The sequence below is a fragment of the Heteronotia binoei genome, chromosome 4 (genome assembly GCF_032191835.1).
Source record: "Heteronotia binoei isolate CCM8104 ecotype False Entrance Well chromosome 4, APGP_CSIRO_Hbin_v1, whole genome shotgun sequence".
In the NCBI taxonomy this organism is placed as follows: domain Eukaryota; kingdom Metazoa; phylum Chordata; class Lepidosauria; order Squamata; family Gekkonidae; genus Heteronotia; species Heteronotia binoei.
The window spans coordinates 129,945,920-129,964,044 of NC_083226.1; the positions used below are offsets into that span (position 1 = coordinate 129,945,920).

Consider the following 18,125-nt stretch of genomic DNA (forward strand, 5'->3'; position numbering starts at 1 on the left):
CATGGTCTACATACACAAACACACGTTGATTTTTCAAGACCCTAGATAAACATTAGAAGAAAATCTATTATACATCATAGACTGAATTAGCATAATATGCTGTAATCATTTTGACAAGACCCTCATCAGATTAGCTCACATAAATTTCATTATTTTATCATATTCACCAGCAGAATCCTAGCCAGAAATCATGAAAGTGTATCAGATCATTCAAAAACAGCAGGTCTTTTTATACTGTTCCCTAAAACTATTAAGCATTTATTTTGGCCCCAATCTCAATACACATACATCTAAAAAAAATACTTATCTATTACTAGCATTATTGCTATTTAAGGTACTATTTCTGCTTAGCTACTGCTGTAGTGCCAGAGGTATGCCAACCACTGAATAACATATGGAAATGACATAATCTCAGCCCAGGTAGCTTACAGCTGGTGTACAATATTGGGGAAGAGGACAGAGATCAAAATGAGGAGTTGGAGTATGATTACAAAATCACAGGGCAATAGAGAAACTGGTAATAGAGAAACTGGTAAACTGAACTATTTTTACTCATGTGACAGATTTTTATAAATTAGTAGATAAAATTATCTGTCAAGTCAATTTACACTCTATAAAACACTGGATACAGGTACTCATGAAATAGCAACTGCAAAATAATGTCCAACAAAGCTCATTGGGAAGCAAGAGAATATGGGAAAATATTATTTTATAAAATTAGCAAGGCAAGATATCAAATATCAAGATATCAAACCATGTCTAGTTTCTCAAATAATGTTCCTAGTTTATTAAAAGTTATCACTTGTGAGGTCACTCGTAGCCATTGTCTGATCTCTTTTCATATGGTAAATTTAGCAATTATTTAGCAAAAAAACCCACGTCCTCAAATAACTATCAGTTCAATGATAATGGAAATCTCTGTTCTGGATACCCACAGGATTAAAGCTGCATAGACAGTGCCCTCAGCTAAACACACACATACCACATTAAGTGTTCTGATTGAAATCTGCCCATTTCACACCACATCCTCACCTTAAATTTGACAGCATTCTTTGATTAACCAACAGGAATAATCTACTACGTATTTAGCTGATAGCACTGAAAATGCTGTTGTTAATAGCTACAGACTAATGGAAAGTTAACACACTCTAATGCTGCACTCAGGAGTAGTAATGAGTGGTATGGAAGCTATGGAATTAAAATGATTTGTTCCACAAATAATGGAAATCAGTTCAATGGTCTGATAGTATCAAATAGCAAGCTCACATATATTACTGTTGGGTCCATATCTGACAATATACATAATAATATACATATCTGTATCAGTTATAACTAGTTCCAATATCAACTATTTTCAAAATGTAGAACATAAAGATAAAAGTACAGTTTTTCTGATAGATTCTCAATATACTGCCAAATGTCCATGATGTTTGGAATTTGGCTTGAGGCAAAGTCTTACCTGTATCATTGTCTGAGATAACAACAAACAGATTTATATCAGGTCTGCTTTCCACCCCTATGTCAGCATTTGAAGTAGGAGGTGGCTCTTCTTGAGATTCTAAAATCTCCTTGGGTGGTCCTGTGGGCTGGGCAATTGCTGTAACACTCGATGATGTAAAATATTCAGTATCAATATCTGGTTCTATGATCTTCCCTGTAAAATCATCATCAGTAGGGGTTTTAATGGTAGAAATAGATTCATCAATTATTACCATGTCTATGTTTGCATCCTCGTCTGGTTCCCTGTCAATTAAAGGTGGTTGTGTTTTGGTAATTAAAGGCTTGAATGCTGAAGTAGGCTGGATTTTGTCTACTGCAGCAACTGTAGATGTGGTTATACCACTTAGCATTGTCGGTTTGCTTGTTGCCATAGCTGACAATAAAACAGAATCCGTTCTCATGGCATCTTCTGTTGTTCCTGAACCTTCTGGACTATGAGTTGTAAGGCTATCTATTTTTACCATATCAGTAGATTTTTCAGCTACAGGAGCAACAGATTCAGTTGTGCCTACAGATTCAATTGAAGGTGCTTCACTTTCATTCTCAATGCCTGGCTTTGTGGGAGGCACTCCAGTAGATTTTAATCTGTGTTCAGTGACAGCATCTCCATGGGAAGACAGTTCAGGCTTTGTGGCTATATCATAAACAGGCATTTTTACTCCTGGCTCCAAAGCTTCTGTAGTTGTATAGTTTTCTTCATATGCAGATCCTTCAATAGCTATATCATGTCCAGGTAACAAAGGCAAGTTTGTAGCATCTACCACAGTAGCCAGTTGGTCTATAGCTTGATCTTTAGTGCTGGATTCCCCTTGAATAAATGTTGCAGCCTCAGTCGGTGTTCCTGTAATATCTGTATGAATAGTAGCAGTGACCACATCTTTCTTATAACCATCTGCCAAAGTTTTGTAAATAGGGGTAGAGCCAGGTTCTATCTTTGATAGTGAAACTGAAGTAGTCATTTTTGCTGCACCTATAAATGTAACAAATTGTGTGCCTGTTATGTCTTCAATGCCCATTGAAGGATAAATAGTAGTCACTTTTCTTGGAGTGCCTAAGTCAGGCTGCTGCTCAGTCGTGCTCCCTTCATAAGCCCAATCATATTTCTGATCTGTTTTCCCTTCAGGCTTTTCTGGTTTCATTTCTGGTGTAGGTGGAAGCATTGTGATTATATCATGATGCCTTGTTATTTCATCCTTTTCATCTTTGGCAAAACCTCCTGCCAGGTCCAATATTTTACTTGTGTCTGTGACAGTAGACATGTCCCTTGGTAACTTTGTAGTGTCTGATGCAGGAGTAAAAGATGGCATGCTGCTTTCAACTAGTGACATTTTAGATACTGTGATCACCTTTCCATCTAAAGTTGTATGTGTGGGAATAAGTTTTTCATGGTCTTTACTCTTACCTGAATCAGTGGGGGCCACTGTATGCTTTTCATTCTCATTTGATTCTGTAGAATCCACCTGTACTACTCTAATTTTATCAGTTGCTGTAGAAACTGGTATCTCATGGTTTTTTGTAGCTGGTTTCTTACTTTCAAATAAGCTTACTGAGGACAGCTCATCTGGTACAGGTGTAGCCTTTTCATCCAAATAAGTCTTTGACACTTTAACAACATCTAGCTCTGGGACACTGCTAGGGGTCACTAGTATCTGATCACTGTCATCTTCTTCTGAAGTAGGTTCATGTTTATCAGTGAGCTGTTCTTTGGGAATGACAACAGTTGTGAGTTTTGTGTCAGTTTTTGCTTCCATTGACACTTTCGTAGGATGGGTGCCAAGCTGTGTTTCTTCCATTTTTAGAGTTACAGAAGTCTCAGTTTCAACAGGAACACTCAAATTAACTCTGAATACAGCATCTACAGAAGTTCTTATTGGTCCCACCTCTATCTGTTCAGTTTGCCTTTCAGGACTCAAGGAAGCATCTTCATGGAGGTCCAAGATAGATGTTGTAGGTAGATGTTGAGTCATTGTACCCAATTCTGTCACTTTTGATGAATCAGTAAAGTCTATAACAGTCTGAGGTAGAACAGTAGATAAATGAATGGGTTTCTTAGGTACATTCTCCTCCTTTTTATCTCCAGGTATGACATGGGGCTGAACTGAAGCTTTGGATGGCATTATCTTCAGTTCTGTTAATAAATTGTCTGATCCACTTTCCAGAGGTATATGTAGTTCAACAGATGTAGAATCTGATACATTCTTTTTAGCTAAGCAAAAGAAAAGTAAAAAAAGTTAGAAACTTAAGCAATTTAAAAAATACTTACTTGTTTAATATTTTAAATCTAAAGCATTTTTACAACATAATGGAAAGCGCATCTGGTTCAGAATATGGTTACTAGGTTGTTGTTAGAAGCAAGCTCTCAGGAACATATTTATCCTGTTTTGCACCTATCTATACTGACCACCAGTTAGTTTCTGAGTAACATCCAGGACCACTTTTCACACAATAAAATGTGCATGATTTTCAAGCAGGTACTGTGAATCAGCTCATATTCTTGCTGATTTTTATTATTATAGTCAAGTTGCTTCCACAACTATTTTGTATGGACTATGGTATGGGACTATTTTGTACAGATAAATACTATTCCAGTTCTATTGGCAATCATCTAATATCAAAATTTACAGCAGAAGTGCCCTGACCTGGATAGTCCAGGCAAGCCTGATCTTACCATGATTTCCAAGCACACATGCATGAACGTGCACACACACAAACCCGCTCACCCAAAAAATGTACAGCAGAAGCAAGCTATATATATTTAACTTTATTACTGCATAGTGATTTTTAATTAATTTTCCCCCCATTGGCCAACAGAGTGGCAGCAGCAGTTGTCAGTGGGAGATCTGGCAACCCTACCATAAGGCTTAGAGTTCATAGAAGACAGAGGATGGGAAGACAAGAGATATGGGCATGGCAGGAATATTTACCAATAAGCAGAGTTACAGTATTCTTGCAACAAAAGGAAATTGTACTGATAATACTGCCTTTCCAGAGTATTTCCCCCAGTTAAGGTAGCTTGCTAATAGGCTTGAAGAAGGCTTTCATTCTGTTTAAGCAGTGACTTTTCTGTTGGTTCTCAGTTCAATGTGGTACCCCCAACTCAAAGATAGTTTGTGTATTATTTATATATCATTTATTTTTGCTTTGAGATGCCACCTGTTTTCTTACTAAACATTACTGCATTCTGTTTTGCCTATATAACAGTACTGTTTTCTCCTGTGTGTTTGAAAGGAGGATTCTTCAAAAATGAGGAATGATCTCCGAGAATTTAATGGGGGGCTACAGAAGCAAACTGATTTCTCATTGAAAGCTACAAATATTTGTCTTTTTAACTCCTATCCTTCCAAAGTGGCATAGAGAATTTTAAAATGCAGTTTACCATTATTTCAGTTTTCAGAATGCCAAAATTCTGTTGCATGGCCAATATTGCATAACTTCTATATTTATAAATACAGAAACTGTCAGATTCTAATCAGGCACAACAAAGTCCCCAAATTCATTCCTGCACTTAACTTTCTAAACAAAGTTCAGTGAGAACAGTATTCAATTTACGTCCAGCTAGCTGGCCAGATGGTCAAATTGATTTCAACTGTTTTGTGCCAATTTGCGACAAGATTTGAATCTAGAATTAGTTCAGTTTCATGAGACATTGCTTTTGTACTAGCAAGGTTCAGATGATACAGAATCTTTTAGGTTTGTGAACTAAGCTAAAGATTGTAATAGCTGTTTCTTCTGAAGGATTAATGTGCCTTTTCCCTGAAGAAGACACTATCAAGAGAAGGTTGATTCTTTTGAAATAGGCTCCACCACATCTGTCAATGGAGCCAGTTTGGTGTAGTGGTTAAATGTGCAGATTCTTATCTGGGAGAACTGGGTTTGATTCCCCACTCTTCCACTTACAGCTGCTGGAATGGCCTTGGGTTTAGCCACAGCTCTCGTAGGAGTTGTCCTTGAAAGGGCAGCTGCTGTGAGAGCCCTCCCAGCCCCACCCACCTCACAGGGTGTCTGTTGCGGGGGAAGAAGATATAGGAGATTGTAAGCCACTCTGAGTCTCTGATTCAGAGAGAAGGGCAGGATATAAAACTGCAGTCTTCTCTCTGTACAGAGTCGTGCATTACTGCATTCCTTGAATATCTTCTTTGTGCTTCTTTTGATGCAAAACACAAGGCAGTTTTTTCCAATAAAACACACACACCCTGTAATACAGCAAAGAAGTAAATTATCTCACCGACAGCTGCTTATATCAAAGCCATTCATGTGCTCTACAAAATGTATTCCTTTTACATTATGCATAACCTGAGTGAAACTGATATGGAACTGGAAGAGATTTCAGCACTTTTTAAAATTCATCCCTTGCATATTTTCCTTGTGCTTTTACTTTTGAAAATATTTTTTAATCTGACACCTTTGAAAAAATTAAACAAAGTGACAGTTAAGAATAATATTTTTTTATTTTTCTGAAATCTATGTTATGGAGCTGGAAAACAATCATTTTTAAGGCTACAGACTGGTCTTTTTCAGCACAATCTGTGCTTTTTAGGTCAAAGATCTGTACTTACTAGCCATGACATCTATTTTCCATGTATGGCTCTAGTTTTATCTTTAGTAATAAAGCTTATTTCCTGTTTATGAAAGCAGACTGTGATTCAAATCCCACCCCCATGCCTATACCTCCATGATTACATACTCTAAGAACTTGGGTTGCCAGGTTCCATCTTCTCCTTGGTGGAGGGATTTGGGGAGGGGGGGTGTTCCAGGAGGAGGAGAGGTGATTCCAGACACAATGACATCACACAGAATGGCATAATCACATCAAGGACACAGCGAAGCATGTGCATGCTCCTGCTTTTCTCCAACCTTCCCTTTAGATGGCTGGGGGGAAAGTGGGCACCATGCGTGCCTGCCCTGCAAGCCATGAATTCATGGCTTATGGGGCAGGTGTATACAGCACCCACTATTTTCAAGTGTGGCCCTCAGACGACTGTTGGGGGTAGGACTTTCTCCCCTGGCCAGCTGGCCAGCATCCGGGGGGAGCCCAAAAATTGGGGGATCCCTGCCCCCACCTGAGGATTGGCATCCCTGCTAAGGAAATATATACACAGGAGCGAGGCTAAAATGATGGGAAAGCTTTGCCCTTTGTACTTGCTGATAGGCAGCTTTACCAGGGTTCCCCAAGGCGCTGGTTATGTGATAGGCTGGGTTTTATAACTTGGGGTGCTGGCATGAAGAGAGCTTTTACATGCAGGAAATCACACAATGTACAAGTGCTCTACAGAAAGACCCAGAGCACATTTGCAACAAGAGTGACCTAGTATATGAAGAGTTGGTTTTTCTACCTCTCTTTCCTCTGCCCTAAGGAGTCTCAAAGGGACTTACAATTGCCTTCACTTTCTCTCCCCACCACAGTCACCTTGTGAAGTATGTGGAGCTGGGAGAGTTCTGAAAGAACTGTGACTGGCCCAAGGTCACCCAACAGGCTTCAAGTAGAGCAGGAGTGGAGAATAAAAGCTGGCTCTCCAGATTAGAGTCCACCACTCTTAACCACTTCACCACACTGGCTTATTTCCAGTGTGCTAACTATGAAATGCAATCATTCTGAGTTAAACTATATAAAATTTAAATAGAACAAGAGGAGATGTTTGCCATTTGTCAAACATTATACACATAGAAAGACCACAGATCACCATGCCACCAGCAAGGACCCCTGACACCATTAAGTCCCTTTGCTGGCTGCCCTGCTCTGCCTGGCAACCTTAGCATTCATTGATATGGCAGGGTATTTTGGTTAACATAAGGGCAAGTTGCTGAAGAGTGAGAGGTCTAACAGATTACAGACATTGGTACAATGTTCTACATGTTACCAAGATGGATAGATTCAGGGAACAAGTATGTCTCTTTGCTGGCCATCCTTAGTACCAGATCCTGAGAAGAAACCTCAACTACTCTTGAAATGTGTAAATTGATGCTGCCTGCTCCCCAACTGTACATAACTATGTCCTCCCCATCAGAAGGAACCCCAGACCAGCTTGCAAGGACAAGCATGCTTTACAGGGGTATCTCATGCCTTGACCCCCAGCTGGAAAACCTACACTGAAAGCACAGCTGATTGCTGAACAAACATCTAAGTCCAGTAGCACTTTATAGCCCAACAAGATTTTGGGAGTATGAGCTTTTGAAAATCAAAGTTCCATTCATCATATGTCTGACAAAAGAGACATCAAGGTTCAATTTCTTCCTTTTCTTAAATTCATTGTTAAAAAATTGCCCAATGTCCTTTCAAATTCCACTCTTTTTCTATATATCCTCTAAATTTCTTCCACTCCCTTTTAAACACTTCCAAATCGTAGTCTCTTAAAGTTCTTGTTAGTTTATCCATCTCACTCCATGATAAAACTTTCACAATCCAATCCCATTTCTCTGGTATTTTTTCTTGTTTCCATAACTGTGCATATAATGTCCTAGCAGCTGAGAGCAAGTACCAAATTAGAGTTCTATCTTCTTTTGGAAATTTTTCCATTTGTAATCCCAACAAAAAAGTCTCTGCTACTTTCTTAAAATCATATCCCAAAATTTGAGATATTTCTTGTTGTATCATCTGCCAAAACTTTTTCGCTTTTCCACAAGTCCACCACATATGGTAAAAAGAACCTTCATGTTTCTTACATTTCCAACATCTATCCGACATCTTTTTACTCATCTTTGCCAGTTTTTTCAGAGTCATATACCACCTATACATCATCTTGAAAAATTCTCTTTAATACTCTGACATGTTGATATTTTCAAGTTCTTCCAAAGATATTGCCCATTTAATCATTTGAGATTTTACTACTTCTTCTGTAGACCATTTCAACAATAATTTATATATTTTCGATATTAATTTTTCATTATCTCCAAGCAGAACCTTTCCAATTCTGTTTGCTCACGACTAATTCCAACAGATTTAATATCATTTTCTATCAAGCTTTTTATTTGTTGCATTTTAAACCAGTCATACTTGTTATTTAACTCTTCTGCAGATTTTAATTCAACTTTATCATCTTGAATCTTTAGCAGTTGGTTATATGACATCCCTCTGTCTTCATCAGATTCAGCTGTTATTTTTATTACTTCTGCTGGCACTATCCATAGCGGCTTTCTTTCATCACCATATTTCTTATATTTTATCCATGTATTTAGTAAGTTATTTCTGATATAATGGTGAGAAAAAAGACCATCCATCTTATTTTTCCCATAGTACATATAAGCATGCCAGCCAAATTTGTTCCCATGAGCTTCTAACAATAAAAGTTTTTTTTATTTTACAGCATCATCCAATCCTTTATCCAAACTGCATCATGGTACAGTCTTAAATCTGGAAGTTGAAAACCTCCCGTCTCCTTAGCATCTGTTAAAATTTTCATCTTATTCCTCAGTTTCTTCCCAGCCCATACAAATTCAGAAATCTTCCTTTGCCATTTGTTTGCTATCTTTCACAATCGGAATAGTTTGGAACAAATACATTATTCTTGGCAGAATGTTCATCTTAATTGCAGCAATCCTACCCAACAAGGACAAATTGAGTCTATTCCATTTCATCATATCTTTATCCATCTTACACCATAACATTTCATAATTGTTTTTATACAAATGGATATTCTTCATAGTTATTTCTAGACCTAAATATTTAACTTTACAAGTAACTTCGCATCCCGTCAAACTCTGCAATTCTTTCTGTCTATTTAGTTGCATATTTTTACATAAAAATTTCGACTTCTCTTTATTTATATATAGTCCTGCCATTTCTCCATATTCTTTTATCTTAGCTATCAACAAAGGTACCACTTGTATCGGATTCTCAGTTATGAACACAATATCATCTGCAAATGCTTTATATTTATAAGAAAATTCTCTAGTTTTCAATCCTTCTATCTCTTTGTCGTCTTGTATTTGCATTAACAGAATTTCAAGAGTCATTATAAACAACAATGGTGAAAGCGGACATCCTTGTCTTGTACCTTTGCTCACCTTCATTTCTTTTGTAAGGTCTGCATTTATACACAATTTTGCACATTGATCCGTATATATTGCTTTGTCATTCTTATAAAATATTCTCCCAGATTTATTTTTTCCATTACTGCAAACATAAAGTCCCTGTTCAAATTGTCAAAGGCTTTTTCTGCATCTACAAAAAATAACGCCACCTCTTTTTCTGGATGCTTCTCATAATATTCTACAATATTTACAACAGTTCTTACATTATCTCTTATTTGCCTTTTAGGGAGAAATCCCGCTTGATCTTCCTTTATAAAATAAATAAAATATTGCTTAAGTCATTCTACCAAGATTCTTGTATATATCTTATAATCATTGTTTAATAATGAAATTGGTCTATAGTTCTTTACATTTGTGACATCTCTATCTTCCTTGGGAATCAACAAGATTACAGCTTCTTCCCAATTTGGAATTTCCCCTTTTATTCTTATTGTATTCATCAATTTTTGCGATTTTGGTACTATCTCATCTTTAAGAATTTTATAAAATTTAGTTGTATATCCATCCGGCCCGGAAGCCTTACCTACTTTCATTACATTTATTGCTGCTTCAATTTCAATTTTTTCTATTGGGTCATTCAAAATCTTTTTCATATACTCAGTCAGGGGTGCTATTTTAATATTTCGTAAATACTCTTCCATTTTTTCTTTTTTTGTTTTTCACACATTTAAATAAATTTACATAATATTTAAAAAATTCTCTTTTAATTCTTTCTTGATCCACTATCTCTTTTCCGTTTGCCACAATTTTGTTGATAATTTTGTTTTCTTTCTTTTTCTTCAGTTGCCAAGCTAAATACTTCCCAGGTTTATTCGCACCTTCAAACGATTTCTGTTGCAAACTTTTTAAGTTCCATTCTAGTTCTTTATTCAACAAATTTCTTACTTGGGATTGTAATATTGTAATTTCCCTTATTAATTTCTTTTTCCCTGGTCTTTTTCTTAATTCCCCTTCGTTTTTCTTTATTTCATTTTGAATGTCCAACATCTGCTTTTCTTTTGCCCTCTTGTCTTTAATGTTCAATGTAATCAATAGTCCTCTCATTACTGCTTTGTAAGTATCCCAAACCGTCTGGAATTCTACATCATCAGTGCCATTTATTTGGAAGAACGCTGTAGTTTCCTTTTCTAGAAAAGTCACAATATCTTTATCTTGTAGCAAGTCCTCATTTATTCTCCATCTTCTTGTTTTCTTTTGCAATTTTGTAATCCAACATATTGGGTTATGATCTGCACAAACCTTTGGTAGAATCTCCACTTTTCTAGTTATGAGGCCCAAGCTTTTAGAGCCCCATAACATATCTATTCTGGAAAAAGTATTATGTCTTTCTGAAAAGAAAGTATAGTCTCTTACTTCAGGATTAAATTTTCTCCAAATATCTTTCAAGCTTTCTTGTTTAACCAACTCAAAAAATGATTTTGGCAGTCTTCCTTCTTTTATTCCTCTTTTGGCCAGATCTATCTATATTATTTTGTATTGGTCCATTAAAATCACCCATCATCAGGATCTGGTCATAGGACACTTCATCCAACTGTCAATTAATGTCTTTAAAAAAAACCTTTTGCTCCATTGGGCGCATATAATCCTAATAACAACATTTTCTTTGAATCCATCATCACTTCCACTGTTATATATCTTCCATCTTTATTTTTAAATATCAGTTTTGGTTCTAATTGTTCTTTGATGTAAAAGACCACACCCCTTTTCTTTTGATCCGCCAATAAATAAAATTCCAATCCCAATTGTTTATTCCACAAAAATTTGTAATCCTTTTGTTGTATATGAACTTCCTGTAAACAAATTATATTATGTTTTTGCTTTTTAATCCAATGAAATGTTGCTTTTCGTTTTTGTGGTGAATTTAGTCCATTTATATTCCAAGATAGTAACTTGTACTCCATTATAATGCAGAATCTTTATTCTCTTAAAAAAAACCTGTACATCTCTTGCTCATTCCTTATTGTAATCCTTCTTCCACGTTGTTCAAAGCCTAAACCCTCGGGTAGTATCTATCTGTATCTCGTTCCCTCTGCATGCAGCTTCTCTGTTAATCTCTTGTATTTCTTCCTGTCATTTATCACATGTCTTAGCAGCTCTTTCATTATTTTGATTCTACTCCCTTCCACTGTCAGAGCTTTTTGGAAACTTTTATTTAGAATTTTCCCTGCCACATCCTTTGACCTTAGACTTATAACTATATCTTTTGGTAGGCCTTTGTCTTTTGCATATGATGAATTAACTCTATAGATACTGTCCAACATGTTTCTGAATTGTTCAGGTTCTTCCTCTAAATAGTCAGCAATTGTTTTCACCATATAATCCATTAAGTCAATTCCCTCCCCTTCAGGTATTCCTCTCAGACGCACTTGAGTTTCCATTAATCTGCAGTCATGAATTGTTACCTTCTCTTGAAGTTTTAATAAGGTGGAAGCATGTACATCAACTTTCTCTTCAACCTCCTTGACCCTGTTTTTAAACATACCCAGTTCATCTTTAAAATCTTCAACTTCTTTTTTAAGGTCTCCAATATCCTTCTTAAGCTGTTTTTTGCTAGCTGTTATCATCTTCTCCACACCCTTCATAATCCTGGCTTCCATGGTATCAAACTGGCTTTGCATTTTGTCAAAAGAATGAGATCTTGCACGAGTTAATCTTCCTTCTGACAACCCCCCCCCCCAAAAAAAAACTCAAAAGGCTCCAATTCTAAATCCAGCACCAAGTCCAGTAGCTTAGAACTTGCTGTTTAAAATAAGACTAATTTCGTCCTTCTCCTACCTTCCTGGGCTGAGATATTGATTTTTAACAGTGTTTGGCAATTTTCCCTCTTTCAAAATCGCGATCGTAATTTCTCTATGGTTAAAAATCCCTAGCAAAGACCTTCTTCTTGCTCCCCTCACCTTCAGCTTTTACTTCCTGGTTTACTAAGCCCAGATCACGTTCTCCAACTATCGCGGTCTTTACTTGTTATGTTGATTGCCAGTACACCTTCAACTTTTACTTCCTGGTTCACTGAGCTCAGCTCTCGTTCTCCAAATATCGCAGTCTTTAAATACTTGTTATGTTGATTGCAAGTACAGAGCCATAACACAGAAGCCTATGTCATTGACCACAGATATTCAAAACAATTTCCTTCTTTCCCAAATTCTATCAATGCCTTTAATTTAACAGAGTCCAAGTTTCAAAATTTCTTCTCCTCCCCTCACTTTCTTTCTTATCTGAGCTTTCCCACCTTCCACTGTTATTTAGATTAGTGTAGAAACTTCCCGGAGTGAGAGATAATGATCAAAGTACCTTAGCGGCTATGCTTTTTAAACTTCGGTCTTCTTAGTCTTTCAGATGTTTATCAGTCCCAAAAGAGAGTGAGATCCAGACAGGCTTAAACCAATTGAATGGCTTATAATCCTTTGTAGATGCTGAACAACGCTCCTTTTCCACGCCGGATCTTCAAAGCTTCAGAAAAATCCCCTTTGGAATCAATCATCAGCTGAGATCAACGGCTCAAAGTATTTGCACATAATCCTGGGCAAATCTCTATGAGAAATGCAGGCAGGGAGCCCGTTAAGGCTCCATACTACCCTGAACAAAGGATTAAGTTTTCCCCTTATTCAGGAGACAACAGTTCTGTTGGAAACTCACACCGGAAGCCCCTGACAAAAGAGAGTTTTAACCAACAAAAGAGAGTTTTAACCAATAAGATTTTGGGGGATATATCTGAAAAAGAGTTTTTACTCTCTTTTGTCAGATATATCCCCAAAAATCTTATTGGTCTCTAAGGTGTTACTGGAGTAGAATCTAACTCTTCTGCAAACCAACAAGACTACCCTCTGAAACTGAACAAGTATGAAGTTTCAGAGACACATCTGCAGCTTTAACAAACAAGATAGGTCTCATGATGAATAAGAGCTCAGACTGGAATATTGTGTAGGGATACTGGAAAGGAGTGAGTACCTTGGGAGTTTACTCACCTTGTAGATATTGCCCTGCTACGGTTAGGCCTTTATATGCATATCCCTGGGATTTGGACTCCATTCTTTTGACAGCTTGAGCAATTTAACCATCCATATTTTTTAAATCTGTATTTCTCTGGTCTTTTGTTCTTCCCATATGGGAATATACATTTTAGAAACTTTTTTTCTAAGGGCCAAGGATCTTCAGGTCTAGATGGGCCTGTCTTGCAGTTCTGGTTCCCAAGCTGCAGTGCTTTGCCTTCCCTTTCTCCTAATTCTCAGGAGGTAGAGGGTTGAGAGGCTGACAAGCCTGTGAGGGTCCTGCCCCTTCAGCCTTCCTGATGAAGTCCAAACTATGGCCAGATTATCTGTTCTCATATGTATAATGACCAAATATAACCCCTGCTTTCCAAGCATGATTTAAAACATGCTGGATATGCCAACAGCTTCATACTCCACAGCTATCTATGGTGAAATTAATATCTACCAGTGGTATTTTTGGTTGGTTGAGAGCCCTGTGGCACAGAGTGTTAAAGCTGCAGTACTGCAGTCCTAAACTCTGCTCACAACCTGAGTTCAATTCCCGGCGAAAGCTGGGTTTTCAGGTAGCCGGCTCAAGGTTGACTGAGCCTTCCATCCTTCCTTGGTCAGTAAAACGAGTACCCAGTTTGCTGGGGGGGGAAGTGTAGATGGCTGGGGAAGGCAATGGCAAACTACCCCGTAAAAAGTCTGCTGTGAAAACATTGTGAAAGCACCTAGACAATTCAGTTTCTTACTGAGGGAAATTTGCCAGGAGAGCTATAATGTGATCTTCAGGAGATGATCTGTGAAGACATTTTTAGCTTGCCAGGCTTTATGACAACTAAAACTGCTTTTGATTGATTGTGCAGTGGAATGTTTCTAATGCATGTGCAATGTATTTTATTTTAAATGACCATTTTATGATGCTTTAGCATGGTTTTATTGAAAACTGCTTTGAAGGCCTTTGTGGCTGAAAACAAAATAAAAACCTCCTGAAGAAAACTGTTTTAGCTTTGTACATTTGAGCCAAAGTTTTCAGACTTGTGGACAGACTGCTGTTGACTTCATTGGGGGTTAGTTCTTAAGAAAGAGAAGGGAAATGTTTCAGAATACTCTATGTCTGTCTATAAAACCCATATCCATTAAGAATGAATTGTTTTTGGCAGCCTTAATGTTTTAATTTTATTACAGGCTAAGAAGAATGGGTGTTCAGTAGAAGTTCCTTTAAAAATTGTTAATTAGTTCTCCTCTCACCAAAGAAAAGTCTTGGTGTTTGGTACACAAAAACCTTCCTTGAAAAACAAAACAATCTGGCCAGCATAAGTATAAATTTGTGTCCTAATGAAATTACTTTAACTATATGTTTACAAAAGCCTTACTTTCTTTTGAAGAAATCTGAACATGCAAGCAATTAGGAAGAAATGCTAATTAAGTGATGAGAAGCACATTTCTGCCAAAAAAGTTGTAGGGGTGATTTTGCACTCATCTTCCTCAAGAGAACTGGAGGCAACAGGCACTGGAGGTGGGGCAAGAGGAAAGGCTGCCTAGTGCAGTTCAGCCAATGAGAGGGCTGAGAACAGAAGCCAATGTAACACTCTTCCTTCATTGTTTAGTGCAGTTTTTGCTGAAGGACCAACCAGCCACTGATGGCTGCATGGCCCCAGAGGACTGATGGGAGTTAATCCCTGCACAAGTTGTCTCTCTGCACAAGAAAAAGCAGGCATGATCTGTGGCCATGTCAAGCTTGGAGCCAGGATGCATTGCCCTAATGGTGGCAAACCTGATTGGCAGCCTCTTAAGGAGCCCAAATAATGGGGGACATGAGTTAGCTGGGGCTATCCAGGTCACATCAGCACAGATAATATCTATGTGTAATGTACAAAAAAGCTTTAGGCTCTCATAATGCCAGAGATGTTGGCTTCTAGAGCCAATAGAACCATTACAAAAACTATCATTTTTAAAAGCCATATGATTCCTGCGGAAGCAAATTCGTGAGCAAAATTATTATGGTCATTGTTGTGAATCTGATCACTTCAAGCACAAAAAGCAATCTGTTGTTCAGGAGTGGCAGAAACTAAAACAATAACCAAAGTCAAAAAACAAACCAAGAGTGCATGCACATCTGGATGTGGGGTCATAGTCTTTTTCAAATCGCTAGTTCCACAGGCCAACACTATTTATATCCTAGCCACTGCAGTTTGAAATCACATTGAGTCAATATAATTATCACACCCTGGCCATCATCCAGAGAATATCTGGTTTTTACAAACCTGAAACAGACATGAAAGAGGAGATCAGCTTTTTGTATTTTACTTTTTTAAATTGTAAAATAGATAGTTGGGTTTCTGATTTTGATTGGAACAGCAATGCTGGGAGTTTAATCATTTTTTCACCCAGAAGCTGCTATCAATCTGACATCCTAAATGCATAATAAAATAAAATATGATTCTGAAATTCATTAATAACATTTAAAAATGCATTTTTATTGCTACAGGCTAACAGTGGCTTCTTGAACACATGGAGATGCCTTATACTGAGTGAGTCAGACCAAAAGTCTATTAAGGTCAATATTGTCTACTCTGGCAGCAGTTCTCCAGGTTTTCAGGCAGAGGTCCTTTACATCACCTACTGCCTGATCCTTCTAACTAGAAATGCAATGGATTGCAAATGGGATGTTCTGCATACAAACAGATCCATGGCTGCACCCTTAGAGAGGTCAATGTAGATCAAGACAATGGCACAGGGAAATGTTTAGCCATATTTAATTCAAAATTGGAGGCCTCAGCAGCTGCTTTAAAGAACAACATTGGGAGATCTAGTCCAAGCTGCAGATGTTTGTTTCAGCCTGGAGAATTTAGCACCCACTTAAGAACTTGCAATCCCCTGAATTGTATCTGGTGTTTTTACATTATTATCTATAATTCAGAAATTTAACATTATTGAGGTTTTTCTTCAGACAGCGCTTCTCCAAAAGGTGAATTGTAAGTATTTTATTTTTCCTCATCTGGAATTTTTTCCCCCAAATGTTCATACATTTCTCAGAAGAAAAGTGAGACTCACAAACAGACTGAGGCTCATCCACAAAGAAGCTGTCTGCTTTATTAATAACAATGTTTGTTTTTATAATTGAGACAGATTCCTTCTATTGGCAAAGGACTGCTGTTTTACTAAATGTGAAGATGCCAGCATCTAGTTGGCATCTGAGAAGTCTAATTCACTCTGCTTTTGCCAACACTCCTCTTCACTTCCTAGATCTATTGGCAATGACACAAAAGCAGATTTTTATATCAGTGGCTCTAGAATGGTAGTCCTCTCTGAAAAGGGGTGGTAGAAATTTGAAGTAAATGTGGTGTATAAGTACAAAGGCTCAGTACATGCTCCAGCTTCAAGGCAAGAGGCAAAGGGACACAGTAAAAAGATGACATCATTACATTTTACTGTTCCAACATCTGTTCCACAGACTTCAGTCAGTGCTGCTAGCTAGTGAACAGTATATTTACTGTTCATAGAGCTGAACAGTATATTTTCCACTCCTCACTCCAATTAATGGGCTCTAATGTGACTGTAATTATAAAATGGTGTTTTGTTTTTTATTCTAGATGTATTCTTTAAAGCAAGGTTAGATGCTTGTTTCAGTAGCTGGATGAGGAGCAACTGTAAAGGACAAACAAACAAAGGAAAGTACTCCAGCTTGTTGAATTCTCTTTCAAAAATGTAAAATGATGCATTAAGAGCCACCCTTGATTATGGTCAGCATTTGATAAAGTTGCTGCTCACCAAAAACAATTTGTAGGTCATAGACACTTCTTCTGTCCCATAGAAAGCTGGAATGCAGAGTCTAACTGGATGTGACCGTTTCCATATGTACACGAACAGGTAATTCAGAAGTGCCATGCACCTCTGGCAATGGTTCCTCAAGTGTGGATCTGTCACTTGCAAAGAAAAAGGTACAGAACCTTTGAAAAGATCCTACTGAGGTGAGAACAGGAGATGCTGGGGAAATGAGGCTAAGATACTGGGAAGGAATGGAAGGATGAAGCATGGATTTCCTCCTCCCTCTCCAGTTGTTTTATAGCATGGCTGAGAGGGGTGGGAAAGTAAACAGGACAAGGGAAGGCTGGCAGTGGTGGTAGTCTTGCCAACCTCCAGGTGGTGGTTGGAGATCTCCAGAGATAATATAACTTATCTCCAGGCAACAGAGATCAGTTCACCAGGAGAATATAGCCATTTTGGAAGGTGGCCTCTATGGCATTATACTTCATTGAAGTCGCTCCACTCTCCTCCCCTCCCCAAACCCTGCCCTCCTCAGGCTCTACCTCCAAAATTTCCAACCTAAAACTTACAACTATATGTGGAGGACAAGCCTGGCAAAGGTCAAAACATTGGTGGCATTTCCACACACACACACCGCCCTCTGCAGGCAAGCCCTGCCTCCACCACCACATTCTTCCCTTTATCTTCTTTTTCTTGTCTCCATGGAAGGGCTTTATGGGGTGAAGAAGGCCATGCTCCTTCCTCCCTTCCCTACTCTTTTCTCCTTGCCCACCTTTTAAATTGTACTTAAAATTTGCATTGTGTTGATCATCTAAAATAAACAGAGGACTTAACCAGATGAGACAGTTTTCAGGT

General features: G+C 37.8%; 1 protein-coding gene across 1 annotated transcript in view; it reads right to left on the bottom strand.

The window, feature by feature from the left end:
- VCAN (versican) overlaps nt 1-18,125 on the bottom strand; it is a 237,927-nt gene that overhangs the window by 114,295 nt on the left and 105,507 nt on the right. Inside the window, exon 7 of the mRNA XM_060235736.1 lies at nt 1,460-3,706. Coding sequence (XP_060091719.1) covers nt 1,460-3,706 — 2,247 coding nt within the window. The remainder of the gene's footprint in view (nt 1-1,459; nt 3,707-18,125) is intronic.